We start from the raw sequence: 24,056 nt of genomic DNA, 5'->3' as shown, positions 1-24,056 counted from the left end.
TGTCCTGAAGAACATGTTCTGACTCAAAAAAATTCTACTCTGGCTCATTTTTCCTTCCTGGACATTCAGTAAATATGATATAAATCTAAAAACGTAATTTCAACCTGCTAAACATGGTAAACCTACACTCTGTGCTGCACCTGAATGCAACATTAGGACGACTAACTTGCAGAAAAAGTTCACATAGCGGCCTGTGCTTCCATCAGATGAGAACGCAGCGTTCTCTTGTGCAGGGTTAACTGTGTTTTCTGTCTCAGTGTAAATGCAGCCTTCAGGGTTAAAGCAACATCTGGTGGGAGTCGACTGATGTGATGACATCACTGCATACGCACCAATGAGCTCACTGTCGGTGACACCTTAAAGTGTGTGTGCGTGTGTACATGTGTACATTTAACCCTCCTGTTGTCCTCATTTACAGGCACCAAAAAACATTGTTTTCTTGTCTGAAAAAAAATCCAAAAATTCAGCTAAAAAATTTTGAAAATTCACAAAATCTTCAGGAAGAAAATTACAATAATTTGTTAAAGAACTCTCTTAAGTTTTTTTTTTAAAATCCCCCAAATGTGGCAAAAAATTCTTGTAAATATTTTCAAAAAATGAGTAAAAATCTGCCAAAAAATCCAAAAATATCTAAAAGTGATTGCATATATATCAGTAAGCTTTTAATTATTCTTTAAGAACATTCAACAAAAAATGTTCAAAGTTTTCCCAAAAACGTTGAAATTGTGGACACCAAAATACCCCCCCCCCCCACACACACACACACACACACACACATTTTCAAACTTTAAAGCGGGTCAATTTGGACCTGCAGGACAACACGAGGGTTAATCAACAACACATGGGATCAGGTTCAAGAGACCTTCTGTTCACACATATCTCACCTGGTAGACAGTGGGTGGTTGCTATGGCGATGCCGTACAGGTGAGAGCGCTGCTCAGGTAGGTATTCGTCGGTGAACTGACTGCTGTCTTTGCTCACTGCGATCACACCGTCCCTGTGAGGAAGAGGAGGAATGAGAGATGTCACCAGGGCGGCATGCTGATCAGCTCATTGATTAGTGATCGGTAATGATTAGAAAAAGGCTGAATCTGGTGAACCAGTGGAATGGAGATGTCTACCTCCTCCAGTCAGTGTAATAGAAGTGGTTCCTGAAGTAGACCATGCTGAACGGGTAGTTGAGGGTCGGGTGGATCACTCTTCGACCAGAACCATCTGGTGATATACACTCCAAACGCTTCGTACCTGACACACAGAGGAGAACAACATGGATCAATGGGATCTAAAGTGAACTTCTGGGTTTCTTGTTGTGTTTTTTGGGCGAAGATAAGCTAACTGCTGTATCGTGTACAAGACCAGTTTTTGTCTCAAGGCCACCTTTTGAAGGTTTGAGCGGTAGAACCACATGTTTGGATTTTATTTTCGTGGCCCATGCTTGTGTCTTGATTCATTTGTTAACATCATTATTTTGACTGGATGCTAAACTTCCTGCTTCAAATATAACCAGCAAGTCGACTCGCTTCACCCTGCCCCACTTCAAGAAAGTAAATATATCAGATAGAAGACGCTCTGTCTGGGAGATGTCGGAACAAAAGAGGTCATTTGCAAAGCAGCATCCAAAAGAAAACACGGCAGCGGATAAATTCTGCAGTGTACTGCAATGTCAAACTTTTACCTGAACTTAAAAAGGAAGCATGAACAAAAATAGGCTAAGTGTTAGCGACGCTAGGAGAGTTAGCAATCTGACTTTGTATCAAACCTCTTTAGAAAACTCTGCTTGTCTCCCAAATACATTTAGTAAATATTTACTTTGTGTAAATATATATATATATATATATATATATATATATATATATATATATATAAGCAACCTATGTATAAAGTAGACAGTATGTTTCAGTGGACAATGCAATGGTTTACATGTTTTTAAATAACTGGCCAAAGACAGCGGGTGTAACTATAGTGAATGCAGTAGAGACACATGTATATAGAGCACAAGCCAGTTCATATCGACATGGAAGTCCTGTTTGCCGTAAAAATGGCCACTCGATAGGGGGCGCTGGGGTATTTCAGGCAGCAAGAATGGAAAGTTGGAAAGTGCCGTATCCGTAGGTCACAGGCTACGCGTACGGGTCCGTATCTGTAGACACTACGTATAACAAAAAATGTGACCACACAGCAGCTGAAATTGAGGTCAATTAATCACTTTACACCAGATTCACAGCACAGTGTCGTTTCTAACTCAAGTACACGGTGAGTTTGCAGATGACGTTGCAGTTATCACATTAACTGTACGGCAGTTTTGCTTGGACATGACTCTGAAGCGACTGTCAGTTAACATGTAGTGTAACGTTGGCTGTATTAAAATGCTGTATCTGGGAGCATAGGGAGCTGAGAAGAAGCAGACAGAAGTAAAGGTCCAACATCAGCTGAGTTAAAGTTAAACTGAAGCACACTGAAGGAGGCATGACAATCCAGAAACTCACCTAATCCTTGTTTATTGTTTTAAATGAGTGTCTTCACCTTCCATAAATGTGTGTCACACTGGGAACTACACTTAGACTAGGTGGTCTTCACTACAACACTATTCCTATCACTCCCAGTGCTTTTTTAGGAGAATATCCAGTACATTAAACATAGCTACATTTATTTTCCTCAAACATGCAGAGGTTCGAGCCAAAACCCCAGCAGGCAACAACCTAAGAAACTCCATCCCTGTCTGTGAGTCTCACTGCTGAATCAACTTGTCATATTTACATTTGGCAGCTGGACAGTCAGAGACTCTCCTTAGAGACGTTTTAAATCGGACTGTAGAAGCTCGGGGCATAAACACGGATCACATGACCGGTCATCAAATTTAGCGTGGTCGTAGTAGCAGCCATGTTTACCTGCGTCGGCCCAGCAGACCTGTCCAGAAGAAGAGTCGTACGTTAGAGCGTTCGGCAAACCGATCCCGTCAGACACGACCACTTTGCGGTTTTGCCCGTCCACCGACGAAGACTCGATCTTTGGAGCCTCTCTGTTCCAGTCGGTCCAGTACAGAGTCCTGCAGGCAGAAACAGTGAGAGACGGTTGGCTCTTTTTAAATTCAGGAAAAACGATCAGCTTCTCGACTGGATTTGCATTTTGTTGACGGCCACAGTGAGGCGAAAATGCTTCTTTTTGCGGTTGAGTTTCAGCATAGACTTGTTTTGGTGCCGAGTGCTGGGATCTGGCAAATATAATGAGACAAGAGGAAAACCAAACACAAGCATGCATACAGCCACAACCACACGCACGCAGTACATGAGGGTATAAGAGCACAGGACTCAAGGGAGCAGCTGTCTCATGCTGATGAGGTCATGGTCACGGTACTCTGAGCAACGTGCGACCTCTGACCTCTGCTCTCAAAGTGCATTTTTTGGTTATGTGTGTACATTTGACAAAAACACAGAAATAAACCAACCAGTGTCGTCATATTCCTCATGGATGTGTTCTAGTGAAGAATCAAATTATATCTTCATTTCAAAAACGCCGCAAATTTGCTCGGATGACAGCACAGCGTGTGTGTGGGCTGCCCATGACGCCACGCTGCTTTTCATCTGCAGATGATGGTGCACATGTGGGCAGTCCACTGGGGGCTATAGGTAACACACACCACATGAGCAATCAACCTCCACACACACAACACATGTGCATGAATGCCATGAAGGCAGATGTTTGCGTACGAGACGCTAATACGTGCTTCTATAATGTGCGCGCGTGTAATTTTGGTGCGTCTGCATCGATGTGTGCGACTGTGTGTCTGTGTACGGGAACATGTGAAGGCTCTGAAATCACAGAGCACATGCTTGATCATAAGTGCACCCCTGTGAAGCAGTAATTACCTTTAGGACTTGGCTTTAAGTCAGAACGCACACACATATTTGGCCTCCAGTCAGAAAATAAATTTGAAGCTGTCAAATCAACAATGCGAAACAAACATTCAAGCTTTAATGATTTCGGTTATCGCTGCTGTGTTTAATCATGCTATCAACCACATTAACACACGCACACAGACACACAAGCACATAACTGTTGATTATGTGATTAGCTGCAGTGATGGAAAGCAGATGTTGTTCCTGGAGTGCTGACCAATGAAGGCCTCATGCTTTCACTCTGTGTGTGTGTGTGTGTGTGTGTGTGTGTGTGTGTGTGTGTGTGTGTGTGTGTGTGTGTGTGTGTGTCAAGGATTAATAGCATCAGTGCAGCTTTCTTGGCTCATTTTGGTGCAACACCCACAGAGAACACACTAAAAATCACTTATACGACAGAATTATCAAACATGCGTTACTAAAGGGACACTCCACCCTAAAATCCAGATCCCATCAATTTTCCTACGACCGCCCGTCTCATACTGATGAAGTCATGTTTAGATCACAGCCTCGAGCCCATAACCAGACTCAACAAAACTCCTTGCTCTTTAACATAATTTATACTGTACTAATGAATTAGGTACAGGCCTTGTTGACTCATAGTGAACTTGTGCTTAGCTTCACGGTTGTGGTTGCGGACTAAAAACCATGTGTGCCCTCTCCTCATAGAGAATCACTGGATAGGGAGGGTCTCGTTCTGTCTCAGTGCATCACCTCCAGGATGCTACACTTGATAGCGAAGAGAGTGTGTGGGCGCCTGTTTGTTTCTTCCTCGGGGAAAAGATTTGCGCATGTTTGCAAATCCAGACTAAAGCGTCTCAACGCTTTACAAGACGCAAGTAAAACAACTTCAGATGTTTCCCCGTGAACCTTTAAATAAGCCAAAACAAATAGTTTTACCCAGTGGAAGAAACCACTATGATGGCCCGGGGGTTGACCAAGTCGGTGTCAAACAAGGTCCGTCTCCCGCTGCCGTCCAGGTTGGCGCTTTCAATCACGTCAGGTGTTGAGTCGACCCAGAACATCAACCTGCGTTTGACATCCACAGCCAAGCCCTCTGGACTGACAAGATCTACAGGGAGAACGTACAGGAAGCATTGAGCTCAATCATTTATTTATTCATTCTAAAAATGAAGGAGTGAAAGTGTGTCGTCTTACTCGTGTTGATGAGGATCTCAGGCTCAGCTCCAGCTGCCATCAAAGCTCTGTTGATTGTTCTGGCAGACAAGTCCGTCCAATAGACTTGATTGTCTTTGCAGTCAAAGGCGATACCAACAACTATGGAACCCTGAACACACACAGCAGCATTGGAAAACATGGAATAATTACTGGCTGTGACCCCAAATTTAGTGCATAACAACACCACAAACATCGTCACAGACACTAAATTATAGACGGTCTTTGACTTTTGATAATTACATTTTTGAATTTGCACATAAAGTAATTCAACTAGCCAGCTAGTGTTGTAAAGTAACAGTCAAGACGCACTTATTTTTAGTTTATTTGGCCTTGGAGGTGATTTATCAGCATGAATAATAACTTTTTACCTATATCTATATCTATATCTATATATATATATATATACACATATTTTTCTGGTCATATATTCGCAAAAATGTAGGTGTAAGCAGCAGATGTCAGTCGACACAAGGCATCATGTTCCCAAACCAGGCCAGACCGGCTCCTTGTTGCTAAAATGAATTAGATCAGTATTACCGTTGTTCTATACTACTGTAGAACCAACTGACTTCCAACACAGAAGACAATGTTAAATTACATTTTTGTACCATACTTTCTTTTGTTTACATTTATTGCATTTTTACAGTACATCTTTTGGAATCAAAGTAAAAACAGAACAAGAAAAGCACTGAGAGAGTGAAGAACTCCACCAAGGCTGCTCAGTCACTGTATCATTTCAGACGCCTAAAATCTTGAAAAAATGTGTGTCAGAAATCACAGCAGTATAGAATGTGGTCATTTAATATAGATGTACCCACAAATAAAATTACCTTGCGGTGAACACAGGCGTGTGTTATGCATGTGTACGTTATGTTCACATACCGAGTCACATGACCTAAATATGTAGCTGGTGCCAGGAATTGATGGGACTTGGAAACACCCCCACAATTTAATCAATTGTTCCTTGTATCATTTCTGACAATTTAGTCCCAATAAGTCCGCAGCGTTCGATTTGTAGTAGGGCCACAATCGTTTGATCATCAGCAGGCAGCTGATGTAGTGTTCACTTGTTGTCATGGTTACAGTGATGCCATGTCGCTATCTCACTATGATACAGAAATCCCTGGATCCAGACTATAAGCAGCATCACTGCCAAAATCTAATCACTTGACCTTGTGTCATTTCTGACCTTCCCTGAAAATTTCATCCAAATCCATTAGTCCATTTTTGACGGCCAGACACCCAGACAAACGCCAGTCGTCGCATAACACCATCGTTCCTTGGCGGAGTAATAACATCTATGTGAGTAGGAATCAGCCAGACGTGACAGAATGTGAAATAAAGAATCTGTCCATTTGTGACTTACATGTAGCGTCAACAGTGTTTTGGAGCGGCTTGCATCCAATCTGGTCCCGTTGAGCGGCAGCGCTCCTATTTTCTGCCCCTGAGCGTACAGCAGCGTGACATCAGTGTTTGTGGGAGGGGTCACATTTGGGCGGGGCAATGGAAGTACAGTGGGTGGGGCCACTGAGGAGATACCTGGGGGCAAGAAGTGATGGTTTAAAAAAAATCATGAGTGTTGATTACTGATGATACAATAAAATCCCATGACAACAGATACTTACATGCAGGTTTAACAGCATCATGTGATCTGGTTCCAGGAACCTCCCGCCCGTCCTGGTCCACACACCAACAGTACGTGGTCTCCCCGTAACACTGGACTGGACTAAGAGGGTATGGGAATTAATTTTCTGGAGAAATTTGTAGTCTAAAAGCTATTGAGTGTGTCTGAGTGGTGAGTACCTGAACTGTCCATCCGGCTCACACTGAGGCACATACTGCTGTGGCGCTGGCTGTCCACCGTAGTGTTCAATCAAACTGGCCCTCCATCGCTCACACACACTCTCAGGGCGAAAAGTCGGACCCACAGAGACTAAAGGAGACACAAATCCTTCTTAAAGCTAAATATAATCCTACACAGTCGTAGAATTACAATCCTGATGCGAGCCATTATTATTCAGTTATATTGTCAGAATGTTTTCCCAGCTTGCTGAGTTTATACTGCAGTGATAGTGGGAGCGCTTGATTCACGGTGAGGAGACGCCCAGTGTTTAAAGAGGCGCACACATACACACTCCCTACTTTTGTCAAAACTGTTTACCATTTTATAATCCCTTTAATAACTCACTTTATGGAAGAGCTTTAAAACTAAACCCGAAACCACTTTAGGCTTCTACAAATGTTTATACTGGCCTCGCTCTCTCTGAGTGTAAATTTCTACTGTGAGACTCAACAGTTTCTAGACTGAGAAGGAGATCAGGATAATATCTGAACGGAGGAGAGAACAACTCCGGTGAGAGATCAGAAGAGGCTAACTAAACAATTAAACGGATTTCTTTTTTTCCAGCAGTATTTATTGCAGTGGCAGCTACAATTTAGTTTGATGAATCACATGGTTTTACTTCTATTTACTGTTCTGCCACATGACCTACCGAGTTTAGCGGTTTAGAAAAAAGCAGCAAATTGATGAGTTTTCAATCCTCAGACTAACTTAGTGTGTTGGCAATGAGCTGCATCACTTCTGTGGGTACACATAAATACAGACTGACTTTAAATAGCACACTAATATGAGGCTTTAATGTTTCTGTTTGATTCCTGCATCACATTATCTACTAAATTTGTTTTAAATTTAAGTTGTGAATACAAATAAAACTGACAAATGATGGGGTATAGCCACTCAAATAATGCTCCATGTTAAAGAGGACATGAATCCCAAAGCCAATACAAGCAGGAAAGGATTTTTCCTCAATTCCTGCATAAGATTTTAGTGCATTTCTCACCAGAACACAGATGTAAAACAGACTGAGCAGGTGTGAAAGGAGGCATAAGCAAGGTGGGCAATGAAATAACGTTTTAAGATCGTTGAATTCAGGTTTGTAAACACAACAAAGTGTGCATACGTCTGTGTTTGTGTCAGTCTGTGCAGCATCTGTAGGGTGTAACACTGTGTTGTCACACCGCTGCTCTGGCCTTGTTTTGGTCCGGTTGCATGGCAACAGCTGGCAGCTCATCGCACCACAAAATGACCACTTCAGATGTTGGGATGGTCATAAATGGAATTTATAGCGAGGACTGAGTTTACGGAGCAGTCTCTGTGTATATTCAAAAGTGAGTGAGAATCACATTGTCGCAGAGAGAAAGAAAGGGGCAAAGAATCAGGTCAAATTTTTGGTCTGAAATGTCAAAACAGACAGTAGTGCAGTCAGTCAATTTTACACATTTGCTATTTTGCAGATTAAATTATTTGTTGTATATGTAAACTTCATGATATAGACTCCAGTTGTGAATTTCTGTAAATATGTTAGTTTGCTTTACATCCATGAGAGGATTAAGAGTATACCAACATGACAGCTGGCTCTGCAGTTTGTTTGGATGCACAAATCCTTGGCTCTATCGATATCCGCGAACCTCAAAGTGTCTCAAACAATCTCACAGCCTCACCTGGTCTATCACAGTCCACACGAGCTGCACCAGGTGGAGTCCTGCTTCCTGCTCTCTCCTGTCCCCTACTGTCCACACACCAGCAATGTCCAGTGGAGCCATGACACTGCAATATGTAACGATAGAAACAATATTATTAAAGATCAAAAATAAAAAAAATGGTAGTCAAGCATCACCAGACAATTGGACTGATGTGAACTTGTCTGGAAATGTTCAGTTCATCTTTGACTTCCAAGGGCTGTTATCAGCAGCCTGAGGACTCAACTGGGTAGCTCAACAACCAAATCTGCTGCATATTAGATAAATGGTTGGGATCACCTGGTAAATGACGACTGAAACGTCACATCTCAGATTTGTCTGGTTACCAGGCTTCAGAAATTCACAAAAAAAACCGTATCTCTGTCTGCAAAGAAGACATAAATATATCACCTGTCGAGAAATGTACTGTCCTTCTGCGTCACACTGAGGTACATAGGCTCCAACTGCAGGATACCCCTCTGGACCGGCGGACTGAACACTGGCTCTGTGGTGCTCACAGTGAGTCTTGGGACGTTGTGGCTCCGCTGGAGAAAATGATCAAAAAGTTAATAGGCTACACATGAGTTTTTATGTCATAAATGATGTACTATAGATTGAAATGAGGTTGATTTTGCTCAGCTAAGGATGTTGATTGCAAACCTCTTTGCAGATGACACCCAGCTTTCTCTACTTTGATCTGACACACAGGCTGCAGTGGGAGTGAGAGAAAGCTCTTTTTCTTAAAATTTCTAGTGTTTAAAGTCTCCCTCTTTAATGGAAAACAGTCACTCCCACATGAACTACTCTCTTGGTACATAATTTGTAACTACACAACTCTTAACATTCTGTATCAGTTACAATAAATAGCTGCTGGCTGGGGTCCTAAACATTCCCGTCAACCTCTGCAACTCTCCCACGGCGTTCTTATTGTACTGCCAAACATTACGTATAATCAACCTGTACTTTTATTCTGTCCTGCACCTTCTTAGAGACGCTGAAATGCCCTTGTTATATTCAGTGCAAAAACACCAGCGTAAAACAGCAAACTTCACCTGGTTTGTTGCAGTCTTTAGGGGTTGTTCCAGGTGGAGTCCTGGTTCCGGCTCTCTCCTGTCCATTACTGTCCACACACCAACAATGACCAGTGGAGCCATGGCACTAACACAACAATCAAAGATGAATTATCTGTAATTCCTTTAAGTTAGTCAAAGAAATAGCAAACTGAGGCAAAAACAGTAGAAGGCCCCCTCCAACAAAAGAAATGGACTCTAAACATGTGACTTTGAGGCACAGACATGAGTTTTTTGGAGTTAAATCAACGACCCCAGAGGGACTTTAAATTGTTGTGTAATTTGGTGCAAACCTGCAGGGATATGTACTGCCCATCAGCATCACATTGTGGCACAAAAGCTCCAACAGCAGGATATCCCTCTGCAGTGGTAGCCTGAGCTCTTTCTCTGTGGTGCTCACAGTGAGTTTTTGGGCGCTCTCGTTCATCTGGAAAACATTTAGAAGTTTACACAAGTTATTAAGATAAACACAATCAATGTTTCACCTAAAATTAACAGCACTCTGGTGAGCTATTATTCTTTATTGACTCAACATGTCAGTGAATTTGCACAGACTGGACCTAAGCTACACTTCTCTTGTTCCTCTATGCTGATGAAATTTAAATACCTTGGCAAGAAGGCCTGTGAAAGACCTCTCCATCCTCTTTGTTAGTAAAATGATGACTCCTGCACAGTCTACAGTTTTCATTATGATCCCTGGCAGACCCTGAAAACCTGGTAATCATTACTGACATTGTTGTAGGTCTACACTGACTCTGCTCATGTATAAACTATCCTAAAACCTCCTGGCTGATGACCATCATCAACCCTACGTCTCATCCTGAATGGTTGAGAACATTTGTGTCCGTCTCCTTTAACCCTCCTGTCATCCTGCGGGTCAAAATTGACCCATTTTAAAGATTGAAAATGTGAGGAAAAAATTTTTTACTCATTTTTTGAAAACATTTCCTTGAATTTTCTTGCCAAATTTGAGGGATTTTCTAAAAATAAAACTTTAAAGGAATTATTGGAATTTTCTTCCTGAAGATTGTGCAAATCTTTATAAATTTAGGGAATTTTTTTGCTGAATTTTTGGATTTTTTCCAGACAAGGAACAAAACTTTTGGTGCCTGTAAATGAGGCTTACAGGAGGGTTAAATTACTCATCATCATGCTGCATATTCCCTCCTTTCTGTTTCTTAGTTGAGACACTACAAACTGGTGCGTACTGTATTACCACAATGTGAGTAAGAATACAGCAGATATGATTACCAGAGCAAAGACAGAGCAATAATCTCACCTGGTTTGTCACAGTCTTTGGGTTGTGTTCCAGGTGGAGTCCTGGTTCCTGCTCTCTCCTGTCCATTACTGTCTACACACCAACAATGTCCACTAGAGCCATGGCACTGAAATACAGAGCAGTATTAGGAAGAAGAAGAACACAAAAACAAAAACATGACAAACAAAAAAGGGGCAAGAATAACCACAGAAGAAGTTGAATCAAACTCGGGTACATTTATTCAAAGTAATCTTAAAGCACACAGTGTCTGTCTCAGTAAGTCTTTGAACAAACGCTGACCTGTAAAGGAATGTACTGTCCTTCTGCGTCACACTGAGGCACATAGGCTCCAACTGCAGAATACCCCTCTGGACCGGTGGTCTCAGCTCTGTCTCTGTGGTGCTCACAGTGAGTCTTGGGACGTTGCGGCTCATCTGGGTGAGAATGAGAAACACATTTACACGATTTATTAAGAAACGTAGGCGTCGCTCGCAAAACAGACGTGAGTCACGAAGCAGTCACGCAGACTTTCTGCAGCTCCTGAGTCATAATGTTTAGGAATTTTAGATTCAGCTCCACATAAACAATTTAAGGTCAAGAGAACGTATTTAGTGCTCTCGCTGATGGATTTCACAGCGCTGGATCTCTCTCTCTTATATCTTTACAAGCATTCCACTTTTAAAGGCTTTTAAGCAGCTTAGATAATTCTGTCTTGATCCTCTCTGGATGCACTTATTAGGGTTCTGTAGAGACATCTGTTTCCCCCACACATCTTGAGCACTGGTGTTCCACCTGGTTGACTGCTAAGAACACTAATATTTCTCTCAACACCCGATATGTCAGCTCCGTTGGCACAACCCAAAGCCCTCCTGCTACTGCTGCTACTGGCCTTATCAAGCTGGACTCATTGATCATCCCCTCTGGCTGAGCTCCTCCAGCTCATCAGAAATCTGCACAATGTTTGAGGCTGTTGTCATCCATTCACTTCATCCTCTACCTTTTAATTTAGCTGAGATCCAGTACTTAAAAGTAACTATATGTCCTGACAAGTGTGGAATCTGTCAGCTAGAATCAGCAGCCTCACCTGGTCTGCTGCAGTCTACAGATGGTGTACCAGGTGGAGTTCTGGTTCCTGGTCTCTCCTGTCCTCTACTGTCCACACACCAACAATGTCCTGAGGAACCATGGCACTGAAAAATACAAAGAATTGCAATCACAATTACAAACAAAAGATATAGGTGTCTTCCCTTAAAGCTATAGATTTATAAATATTGTACCTGCTGAGGTGTGTATTGTCCTTCAGCATCACACTGAGGGACAAACACTCCTGGGATGGGAAGTCCCTCTGGAGTGGTGGTCTGAACACTGTCTCTGTGCTGCTGACAGAATGTTTTCGGACGCTCTGGTTCATCTGAGGACAGATTATAAAGGTAAGAGGATGCAAACATTATAGATTATAAGCACATAAAAACCACAAATGCAAAAGTGTGTCTGGTGTGATACAAGATAGAACTTTCAATGGAGTTCCTTTTGTGCACAGATGGAGCACGGCTCTGTCATGTACGTGGAACAGGCATGAGCACTGACTTGTGTGAATCAGAATATCATGTGGCGGCACCCAATCAGCATCACGACCTGGATTATAGGCATTTTTGAGACCATTTGGGTCTGTAGAAGATGCACGGTACCAAAGTCTAAGAGGATTTCAGCCAAAAGGTGTTTGACGGGCACTGAAGATTCATTCCCCACATTCATCCTGAAGCATTGAAGACACAACATCCAGCACAAACAGCCTGAACTGTGGTGTGACGGCAGCTGACGGATACATTGTGCCAAACGTGTTTTCAATCAGTTTTTGTCAGCACCACACGGTGATTGACATGCCTTCCCTGTGACGTTTTATTCTCCTTCAAAATAAAATTGAAGTGGAGCTGTTTTGACAGTGGAAGAGATCTATTCCGCTACAGATGGTGCTTAACAAGATTTTTCTTTATTATAGGCACATTTTGATAACATACGATTTTTTTCTTTTGACTGAAATCTAAAATTGTTCATTACACATAACATCAAATCATGTGGAAAACAACAACACATTATGAGTATTCTCACCTGGTCTGTCACAGTCTTTAGGTGTTGTACCGGGTGGAGTCCTGGTTCCTGCCCTTTCCTGTCCTCTGCTGTCCACACACCAACAATGCCCAGTGGAGCCATGACACTGAAGCAAAAATAATTTATACAATTAGGCCTACAGTTCTTCATGTAAGCTCATAAATGTAATGCTTGGTAATTGAGCTGCCACCAAATGCTGACCTGTAGAGGAATATACTGTCCTTCTGCGTCACATTGAGGTACATAGGCTGCAACTACAGGATACCCGTCTGGACCGGTGGACTGAACACTGTCTCTGTGGTGCTCACAGTGAGTCTTAACACGCTCCGGTTCATCTAGATGAGACAGATTGACAGGATCACAACACATTATTTAAAGCATGTATAATCATAAATAGAACTGACACCATCCTTTGATTCTAAATCGACTGAACATAAAAAAAATATCCAAAATTTTCAGAGTTCTTGCTGATATAAAACGATATTTTAAACATGCAACATTTTTAAAAATAAAAATTGAATTATGTCTAAGCGTGACTGATTGTGTTCAGGTTTAGTCTGTGGGATACATGGTCAGAATTTTTCATTACTGTGGCCTCAAGAACTAAAAATCATCTCACTTTTAATACCACTACATGAAATGATCTCTGCTGGACACACAGTTATAAAAATACTGTGCAGCAGATCGTATCACTCGCAGTCGGTGAGAGCAATCGGCTATAAATTAGGCAGGATTATAAAACTCCACTCCAAGCCTGTAAATCTTTTCATGTTTAGCTGGATATTACTTAGCAAAACTAACAGAGTCTCCGCAACAGTTTTTATGATGATAAAAAATTGCTCGATGAGTAACATGTGGTTTTCAGTTGGGTAGTTGCCATGGTATGCCCCCAGGTCAACATTTACAATCAAGAAACCACAACTTGGCAGGTATTACCCCATAAAAAATTGATTCAGCCGACATGGAACTGCGACCACTTATAGTTTATGTAACAAAAACACACGTGCAGCAATTTTTCTCATGTTTTTCTAGCTTCATCGTACTCTTTCACTCTGCCAGCCCCACACTCACTCACACTGATATCACCTGTTTTTCCAGGCATTCCAAGGCTATGACCCAATGACCCCAATAGAGCACCACTTACAAGGTTAGACACACACTCACGTAAACGTGCTGCTTGACTTGTCACTGAGTTGAGGAATTAGGGGGTTCACAGGTCAATGTTTAACAAGAAAACCTTGGAGAGTCATGACATAATACACTGATGCTGGGTCTGCTCAGAACAAAACAGTTTGAAGCTCTCATGGAAAGCTGAATAGTGCTGGAGGTCTGTCAGTCGTTGTCTGTTATTGTTACTCACCTGGTTTGTCGCAGTCTTTGGGTGGTTCACCAGGCGATGTCCTGCTCCCTGCTCTTTCTTGTCCCCGACTGTCCACACACCAACAATGTCCAGAGGAGCCATGGCACTAAAACATATTTCAATTGTTTATGTCAGGAGTGTCAAACTCATTCCAGTTCAATTTCATCCCAAGTGGGACAGACCAGGAACATGATAACATAATTACCTATTAATAATGACATTTTTCCCCTTTGTTTTAGTGCAAAAAAGTACATTCTGATAATGTTCACATTTAATGAAGTATATTTTTACAAACATCATGAAGAAACTGAAATTTCTGAAGACATGAAATTTCAACAATATTAAGCCTCAGTTTATCATTTGTGTATCACAGTGCAGAGGCATGCCATATTCAGCCTGGAACGGAACAATATTATATTTTACAGCTTGTCAAGACCTAGAAACTATTTTAAATTCCCATTCATTTCCACGTCTGTGTGGTAATCCTGACACGCCACACGAACTAAAGTGGGAACTATTAAGGAAGAAGGTTCAGTTGTCCGCCTGCCTTGCAAAGGTGGTAAATGCATACATAAAAAATACATAAAAGTTGTGGCAGTGCATCAACAATAGGGTTTAACCAAACCAGACTCAATCACACTGAAGCTGCTGACTCACATTACAATGCACAATGTTCAAGGTATTTAAATATTTGAACTGTTTGGCAGCCCTGGTTCACGTTATCTTGCATCCCATGCTGACCTGCAGTGGTGTGTACTGTCCTTCTGTGTCACACTGGGGTACATAGACACCAATGACAGGAAGTCCCTCTGGTGAGGTGGTCTGAACACTGTTTCTGTGGTGCTCACAGTGAGTCTTGGGACGCTCTGGTTCATCTGGGGAGATGTAAGTGAACATTTTGATGTCTTTACACTATCAAATCATTTTATTAAAGACTATCTTCTAGGAAAAAGGGTAATACCTGGTCTGTCACAGTCTCTGGGTCCTGTACCAGGTGGAGTCCTGGTTCCTGCTCGCTCCTGTCCTCTGCTGTCCACACACCAACAATGTCCAGTGGAGCCATGACACTGTGAGGCATCATTTAACGTTAAAATCAGCATCTCATACGACTCATCAGTTAGAGAGTTTGCTGCTGTGTCAGTCACCTGCAGCGGCCGGTATCGTCCCTCAGAGTCACACTGAGGGATGAAGGCTCCGATACTCGGGCGTCCACCGAGTTCCACTCCACTCTGCAGACTGTCTCTGTGCTGCTCACACGGGCTCCTGGGGCGAACTGATGGTCCTGCGAAATAATTAGATTGAAATTATATAAACATATTACATTATGCCAGTTTTTGTTAATCTGTCAGGTATTTTTATGTAGCATACATACTCCTACGTACTTAAATACTTTCTGATGTGTTAAACAATGAAAAAGATGAAACAAAATAGAAAAGTGAACTGAAAAATGATCTCTATATGTATTTCATTATACATTTAGAGTCACACATCGTGCATCACTATAGTAACAGTTCTGCTGACCTTCCTGCTGGGAGCAGTAGAAACCATCACCGTGAAACCCAGTTTGGCACTGACACCGGAAGGATCCCAGTTCATTGATGCATCTGGCATTGACGTGACACGGAGACGAGCTGCACTCGTCTACATCTGAGCAAGCAGAGGCATAAACCAAGATATGCTTACATTGTAGCTTTGAAACTCTGCTGACTACACAAATGTATGCTGGTAGACTACACAGAAAATACAGGATCATTTAAATTTAATGTAAAGTATTACATTAAAGCTCTATTTGTCAACGTGGGAAGGAGAGAGTTCATCCAAAGTTCACACTGATGGGTGAAAGGAGGACACACAAACACACACAAACACACACAGCAGCAGGACTTTGCTCCTCCACACATTCCAAAGCAACAAACACATTGTGCCATCGCTCCATTTGTCTTTGCCTTCACTCCCCGTCCTGCCTAATCTCACCTTCTCCTTCTCACATTAGTCCTGTTCTCACATTTGTCATCTATCCTCCCCTCTCCCTGCGTTTCTAGCCTTTGCAGCTGTGCATTACTGTTGCGGAAGAAATGTTATGCCTGCACTCAGACAAGTCAGTGAGTCCCCTCCAAATATTCAGTTCGTTTTGGAACGTGGCGCATTACGTGACTGTGAAATAGTTCTTAGGGGACCAGCCACTGCAGTCAACAAAGGACAAGATAAATGGGAGAATGATGAGTGTTCTAAAGCATGTGTTTACAGGCAGTTTCACTATTACAGTGCATGCAAGCCGACGGGATGAAACTGCTTGATTCAGCAGAAAGCTGCATGTTTAGGAGCTTTAGCTGATACTTTTATGTTCAGTGGTTTTCAGTGGCTTTCTTTGTTGACGCAGATTTTCAAAGAAATGATGGAGTGTCATGGAGTTCAGCTCCCAGACAAACCACTACACCGGGCTTGTTATTAATTTTCAGGGATAATTAACAGGTATTGAAGTCATTTCTACAGACTCATGCACACATGGAGGCTATAAGGAATTCTGGAGCAGCAAACAGTTGCTTTAGTGGGAATTATTCTAACAACTGTGATTACATTAAAATATTTGGCCAGTACTTTTAGAATTAGAACTAGAATGGCTTTATTGTCATCATACATAACATGAAGAAAACATAAAAAGCTTCCGCTGGATGGTGCACAACAATAAGCAATAAGAAATAAAATATCAACATTAATAAAATCAAATGTACATATATAACAGAGCAATATTAAAAATGACAACATCTGCAAAGGAGGCCAGATGTTTTCAATATGGGAGGTAAATGAAATGGAATAATGGAATAAAATAGAATAAGAAGCAGTAAAATTGAATAAATATGTCAGGAAATTGCACGAAAGCAGCGAAAAGTGACATTGCGCATTCAGGTAGACAGGTGTTTGGAGTTCAGGGGTCTGATGGACCATGGGTAGAAACTGATACTTTATTGTTGGAATGAAATGTGTAACAGTAACTGGATGGAGTGTCATAGTCTAGACATTCATGCTCCCTCAGGACAACTCCAGTGATCTACTGACTTTCATATTAATGTCACTCCATAAAACACACACACACACACACAAAAAAAAATCACTTATTCAATGGAAAAATCTCAACATTTTGTACCAAATGTTCATTGTGCTTCAGACTTTCCTCTTATTCTTATGTCCTGAAGGAGCTTAGAGCTGAATAAAAACGCAACTCACCAACACAGGTACGCCCATCAAAGCCAAAGTCATAGCCAGTCTGGCACTGGCAGCGGTGACTGCCCGGCAGGTTCACACACTGAGCGTGAGCACCACATGTAGTCACACCTTCAGCACACTCATCGATGTCTGCAGGGAGAGACAGGCAGAGAAAGTGAGACAGTGTTCTAGAAATTTAAATTCCATCTAACAACATGTAGCAGCCACATGTGTGTGCAGAGAATAAAAGCTGTAATTAGGGGTCATTACTGCTGATTTTAGTGCATATACATTGTGTGCATGCTTGTGTTTCTAAAACATGTACCCTCCACACCTGCGTTCTTAAATGCATGAGCAACACACAGCACAAAACCCCACAGAGAGATTCTGACCAGAGAGGCACTGAGGCCCATCTATGGGAAACGAGGCCGAGCCTGGGGCTTTCTTAGTGCTGTCAGCAGGAGAGACAGGCCTGCTGCTGGGCTAATGACAGGCCACGCATGGGCTTAAAGTCCTGGAAGTCCCTTTTAAGTAAAGAAGGAACATAGAGGTAGAAATGGGAGAGGCAGGATGGGGAGAGGAGAGGAGAGGAGAGGAGAGGAGAGGAGAGGAGAGGAGAGGAGAGGAGAGGAGAGGAGAGGAGAGGAGAGGAGAGGAGAGGAGAGGAGAGGAGAGGAGAGGAGAGGAGAGAAGAGAAGAGAAGAGAAGAGAAGAGAAGAGACAGATAATAGCATCCATCCAGCCTAAACTTGACCCCTTGACACCAGATGGACAAATGTTGATGAAGCGCAGACACACTTCCTTGAGCTGTCTTTAACTCGGTGTGTATATTTGTATGAGAAAAAGGCACCATTAGACTAAGCAAAGACAGGGAAGCACCATAAAGCTCTACAGTGTACATAAACTGTCACGACGCTGCACAGTATATCTAAAAGGAATGTTTAACAGTATGTGGTGTACACACATGTCCAAATAAAGCACTGAGAGATGTGATGGATTGATACCGTAACAGTTGCGTCCATCCCCTCTATAGCCAGTAGCACACTGGCACTGGAAGGCCTGGCCCTCCAGTGGGATGCACTGGGCCGTGGTGTCGCAGTCATGGCTCCCAGCATAGCAGGGGTTCACCAGCTCCGGCCCTGAAGGCTCAACTACAAACGACGAGGGATGACAAAAAAAAATCATGTGATTTTTCTGTGAATGTTCTTAGAGAAAACATTAGAAGTTTTACTGATATATATGTAATCACTGTAGATATTTTTAGGATTTTTTTGAGATATTTACTCAATTGTTGAAAATATTTTCTAGCCAAATTTGGGGGATTTTTAAAAAAATAAAACTTTTAAAGGAAAGTTTTAATTTTCTATTTTATTGCGGAATTTTGGGATTTTTTTTCAGACAAGGAAACAATATTTTTTGGTGCTCGTAAATAAATACAACAGCAGGGTTAAGTACATTTTCTTTCCTATTCCTTTTTGTGCTAATTGTCTTGGACCAGCTTAAAAACAGATATTTTAAAAGAGCAAATACGAATAGATTTAATCTTACAGTAAATGTAATGAGACAGAAAAAGTCTGCGCTACTTGCTCAGCTCCAGCCAGCGTCCTGAATAGAGATGAATTGGATTATTCACCAGTAAAAGTCCAATGAATAGAGCAATGATTACAGGACAGCTTAACTAAACACACATGGAACACCGCTCCAGACAAATTCCCATATGACGGTTTCCTCTTAGGAAGCGATTCCCTTCATGTTCTCAATATTCGACATATGGACGGGGTTAGACACACATGTACATGAGAGGGAGAGGGGGCGACGCACAGACACAGAGATGAGTGAGCGGATGGGAGTTCAGGGTTTCCTCAAACCGCACAGCTCAGACAGACAATTCCAAAAACAAAACCTCAGACTAATTTCTAGAAAATCAGAAATTAAAACAGCAGAGGAGAGAAAACCATGGGAAATCATTAGAGAGGAATGCGAAAGATGTAGAAATGTGCACAAACACTGCATGCTAAACCGCTGAAAAGATGCTGATTAGTGTTAGCTTTAAGCCTTATTTAAGGACTATTCTGATGTTGCGTTTGTGGTCAGGCCAAAAAAACGACTGTCTAAGCATTTCTCCCAAACACTCTGCATCATTATAGGTTTTGCAGAAGAGTCTAGACTCCAAACCACTGGAGTCCAGTTGGTCATAATGTCGACATCATAACAGTAATATCCGTTTTTAATGATGGTTGGACTTTTTCTTTACCGTGGGCATCATCCACCATAAACGACAACAACAACACACTTCACACAGCCAAACACACACACACAGCTTGCTTTCATCTCCCGAGGCCAGAGAGCAATTTTGGCTCATTATCAGAGAGAGAGAGAGAGAAACTCTTCAAAGTCTGAATGTGGCCGGGAAGAAGGAGAGATGAGAGGGTGAGATACACATGGAGTGGAGAGAAGACGGAGGGATAATTAGAGAGAGAGAGAGAGAGAAAGAGAGAGAGAGAACACACACATCTCCCCACACATGCGCTACACACACCATCAAAGTGATGACTGCAGCTTCCCACCTGTTGCTTTTTACAAAATTCATCCACACACACACTCAGTAGCTGGAGGTGCATCGGCTACTTCTAAAATCCAGCGACCCGCCCCCAGAGCGACGTAAAATTATCCGTCATCACCGACTTTTACTGACATATTGAAAAAGAGCCTGAAATTTAAAAGTTTCAAGTAATGAAAGCAGCATTTAAGGGGGCGAAAAACACCACTTTGTTAAAAAAAATGCAAGGGATCCAGAACGTTCAGTCGGAGTAACATATCCATTAGTTTAAAAGCAGATGTTTGAAGGAGATTTTCACAGTTTCTGTAAAGTTTTCTGGAGTTCAAGAGGTAAAGTTCTAAATAAAATATTGAACTGGTCGAAATTCAACTTTTTTTTGATGAATTATGGCATTCCATCTTTGGTAGATTGCACTAAAAACTTCTCTTTACTTCTAGCCACGGTTGTTTTAGCCCTCGTGTGACCGTGCGGGTCAAAATTGAGCATTTTAAAGTTTAAAAATGTGGGAAAAAATATTTTCTGACGTCCACATTTTCAACATTTTTTTGGTGGAAAAAAAGAAATGCTAAAAATGTTTCTTAAGAACATTCACAAAAAAATCTACCAAAAATATTAGAGGTCTTATTGATATATATGGAATCACTTTAGATATTTTTAAGATTTTTTTTGGAAGATTTTTTATTCATTTTCTGAAAATATTTACAAGAATTTTCTTGCCAAATTTGGGTTGTTTTTTTTAAAATAAACTTTTAAGGGAAACTTTTAAGAAATCATTTAAATGTTCTTCCAGAAGCTTTTGTAAATTTTCTGAAATTTTGGGAATTTTTTTTTGCTGAATTTCTGGATGTTATTTAGACAAGAAAACAGCATTTTTGGTGCCTGTAAATGAAGACAACAGGAGGGTTAAAGCATTAATTCATCTATTCATTCATTCATTGACATAATACAGCATTGTCCAAGAGGCTGGAAAGAGTTGAGGCAGCGACAATGTTTACCGAACCCTGTCTGGGCCAACAGAAATGAATAAGACCACTGGGGTGATTTGGGTGCTTTGCCATCAGCAGCATTCACATAGACTTGAGCTTTTCCTGGAAAAAAAGAAAAAGCATTTCTCTCATCCAGAGGTGCCTGTGCATGGAGCTGCAGCAATAAAACAGAGGACCATTCAGTAAAAAAAACGCAGAACTAAACTTAACTCTTTGTTAAACTGCGGCACAAGAGGATTTGATTGTTGTGGGGAACTGGTTGAATCTGAGGTGACTTTCTGATTGTAAACTTTTAGTCCTTCTTCAGCTGGACTTCTGGGCTGTCTTTCATTGATACCAACACAGCCCTCTGTCCTGCTTCAGCTCTGAATCCTTACATAAAAACAAAATCGAGTTCACAGTAACTGGTGCTTAGATTAGGGTCATGGTTGTTCAGATATTTAGCTTTATTTCTCAGAGCCACTGCAGACATAGTTTGCTTCTCTTTCATTTCTGTTTTCTGGAACTTAAGGACTACTCTATTCAGCATGCTGACACCCGATTATTACACATTATATAGAGTACAAGTGCGTCTGTCTCCCTTGTTTCAACTGAAAACATGCACAGAAAATACTAATTTGAGGCGAGTATCCTAAATTACACAACGCAACAACTGCACTCAGGTAAACTTGCTCTCTCTCAATGCGATTCTCATGACATCACTGGGCAGCTATTCTGACCAGCAACCCCCCTCCACCCCCCTGGAAAATCTGTCATTGGCTGGGATATTATTTCCCAGAAAGCATAAGACCCTCAAACACACACACCCTCTGTTTGAGACGCACACATCACTTAACCTGTGTTTACAAAACCCCTGATCCCCGAAAGCTCTTCCAGCTGTGCTCTGGGTGTATTGCTGTGTGTGAGTGTGTACATGTGTGACATATGTCATCATAACCTTTTTAATCAGCGTGTTGACATTTAAATGACAGAAACTTGGTCTGGATCCAAAAACCGGGGGAAGAACTGTCTCTCTCTCGCTCGCTTTTCCGTCTTAAATTCTTGCTTTTCCTCTTCATCTTTCGAGGTCTCTTGTCTCTTTCCGTCACTATCTGGTTTTCATCAGATGGACCGGGTAAAGAAAGCTTGATGATGTGTGTTGACAGAAACAGAGCATGACGCATGTAAACCCCGTCGCTCTGATACCTAGATGAGTGCAGAGACTGTACAAGGGCGAAGGAGATCACGCAAAAGTGAGACAAAACCCTTAAATTTAACACAAAAGCTGTGCATTATTTCCTGTGTTGAACCAGCCATTAATTGGGGCCTAAGTGAAACCTCAGATTATTGATGCTAGATTCACTTTTCACTGGTGTGTAATAAGAGATTTAATTGCTATTTATGCACACTACAAAACACAGATCCATTCAAACTGAATTGCCTAATTGTTTCCTATGTAAACTAGTTCACTGGCTCCACTGCTGACACACTGCATCACTACTAAGAATCTTTTGGTACGTTAGGTTTGCAGATATCAGACATTTTTTTGTAAGATTTTCGCTGGGTGCAGTTCTCTCCCTAAATTCTCTCACAGCTGAAATTATATTGCAGAAACAGAAGTAAAGCATCTGTGAACAGACCACAAACATACCAATGTCACTATAACCAAATATTTCTACATCTGGGGCAGAATATCAGCTAGTCATAACGACACAAGACCGAGCACATCGAGTCAAAACACAAAGATTTCTGGTTTTGATTTTATGTTCCAGAAACACAAAATACTGACAAACACCAAACCCAACAGGGAAGTGAACATTTTCTCTGAACACCAAGATTGATTTGTTTTCCCTCATGTTAAAATCTTATTCAATACTGATGGCTTCTATTCTGTTTTACCGGCTAACTTTACAAAACAACGTTAAAATGTGTCCACATTCAAGTCAGAACCGTCAGTCATCTGCAGGAACAACCGAAAGCAGTCGAGCACTTAGTCAGCCGTGACGCAGACTGTGGTTATGATCATCCCTAAAGTGGTCTAAGTGTGTCTACAGCATTTGGTAGACAATAAATCCAGAACAAGCAGCGGTAATACAGACATGTTAACATTGTTTTCTATGGTTTCAAAGTATAATTACCTCCATCCTCTGCTTGCAGCATGTGTGCTTAAACCTGAGCTTTATCCAAGTCTGCGCCGTGGTTTGGCTGAGGTTTCTGTGGCAGCGCTACAACAATTACTAGGTGGTCTGGTTTCTAGCTGGGTTTCTGGAGGAGAAAATGTCACGTTTTCAACGCCTCCAGTGTGTTTGCCCACTAAAGGAGTGACAGAGACGGTCTGGAATGGATTTAGGGAGTCAGTTTCAATACACTGGTCACAATAAAATGGGCAAATGTTGGTCTTTAGTTGAAGGTATTTAATGTCATCACATGACTGATATTACTTCAAATTATTCTCACTGGTTTGACCCTTTTACAAATATGATTTGTTTTTAATTTTTCAAGCTGCTTGCTGTCAGTTTTTGAACGCACTTCATACATCTTAAATCAGTTCCAAAATGTGGTTGCTTTGAATCTCTGTGTTCTTTCTGTGCACTGTGTTCTGTATTAATTTATTTTATGTTGTTGTTTTTAGTTTCCATGAATTAGAGCCGCTTCTGTTTCTTGTACATGTTTTTAATGACCTCTGGCTGAACAACAAACTGGCACTCAGAGGCAAAGCTACTCTCCTGGGAGTCTAAAACCTCTGAAACAACATTTAGATTATTGCAGAAGATTAAACTCTACAATCACAACCCCAGATACCACTCCATTTAATGTCATCATCGTTAGTAATGTGACGGTGGCGTACATTTATCCATCTGTTTGTTTGTCTTTTTGTGTGCAACATTACTCAGAAACGGACTAACAGATTTGGATGAAATTTTCAGGGAAGGTCAGAA

General features: G+C 41.6%; 1 protein-coding gene across 1 annotated transcript in view; it reads right to left on the bottom strand.

Annotated features, from left to right (window-relative positions):
• The window catches only part of nid2a (nidogen 2a (osteonidogen)), a 46,033-nt gene that overhangs the window by 2,112 nt on the left and 19,865 nt on the right, over window positions 1-24,056 (bottom strand). Inside the window, exons 16-40 of the mRNA XM_051943083.1 lie at window positions 18,597-18,743; window positions 17,614-17,742; window positions 15,910-16,035; window positions 15,534-15,670; window positions 15,350-15,455; window positions 15,130-15,263; window positions 14,389-14,494; window positions 13,230-13,363; window positions 13,029-13,134; window positions 12,197-12,330; window positions 12,004-12,109; window positions 11,220-11,353; window positions 10,941-11,046; window positions 9,955-10,088; window positions 9,644-9,749; window positions 9,003-9,136; window positions 8,574-8,679; window positions 6,876-7,005; window positions 6,698-6,798; window positions 6,439-6,611; window positions 5,052-5,181; window positions 4,794-4,965; window positions 2,889-3,046; window positions 1,122-1,245; window positions 885-997 (exon numbers count right to left, since the gene is read on the bottom strand). Coding sequence (XP_051799043.1) covers window positions 885-997; window positions 1,122-1,245; window positions 2,889-3,046; window positions 4,794-4,965; window positions 5,052-5,181; window positions 6,439-6,611; window positions 6,698-6,798; window positions 6,876-7,005; window positions 8,574-8,679; window positions 9,003-9,136; window positions 9,644-9,749; window positions 9,955-10,088; window positions 10,941-11,046; window positions 11,220-11,353; window positions 12,004-12,109; window positions 12,197-12,330; window positions 13,029-13,134; window positions 13,230-13,363; window positions 14,389-14,494; window positions 15,130-15,263; window positions 15,350-15,455; window positions 15,534-15,670; window positions 15,910-16,035; window positions 17,614-17,742; window positions 18,597-18,743 — 3,186 coding nt within the window. The remainder of the gene's footprint in view (window positions 1-884; window positions 998-1,121; window positions 1,246-2,888; window positions 3,047-4,793; window positions 4,966-5,051; window positions 5,182-6,438; window positions 6,612-6,697; window positions 6,799-6,875; window positions 7,006-8,573; window positions 8,680-9,002; window positions 9,137-9,643; window positions 9,750-9,954; window positions 10,089-10,940; window positions 11,047-11,219; window positions 11,354-12,003; window positions 12,110-12,196; window positions 12,331-13,028; window positions 13,135-13,229; window positions 13,364-14,388; window positions 14,495-15,129; window positions 15,264-15,349; window positions 15,456-15,533; window positions 15,671-15,909; window positions 16,036-17,613; window positions 17,743-18,596; window positions 18,744-24,056) is intronic.

The sequence above is a fragment of the Acanthochromis polyacanthus genome, chromosome 22 (genome assembly GCF_021347895.1).
Source record: "Acanthochromis polyacanthus isolate Apoly-LR-REF ecotype Palm Island chromosome 22, KAUST_Apoly_ChrSc, whole genome shotgun sequence".
In the NCBI taxonomy this organism is placed as follows: Eukaryota; Metazoa; Chordata; class Actinopteri; family Pomacentridae; genus Acanthochromis; species Acanthochromis polyacanthus.
This window is presented reverse-complemented; position numbering and strand designations above follow the sequence as displayed.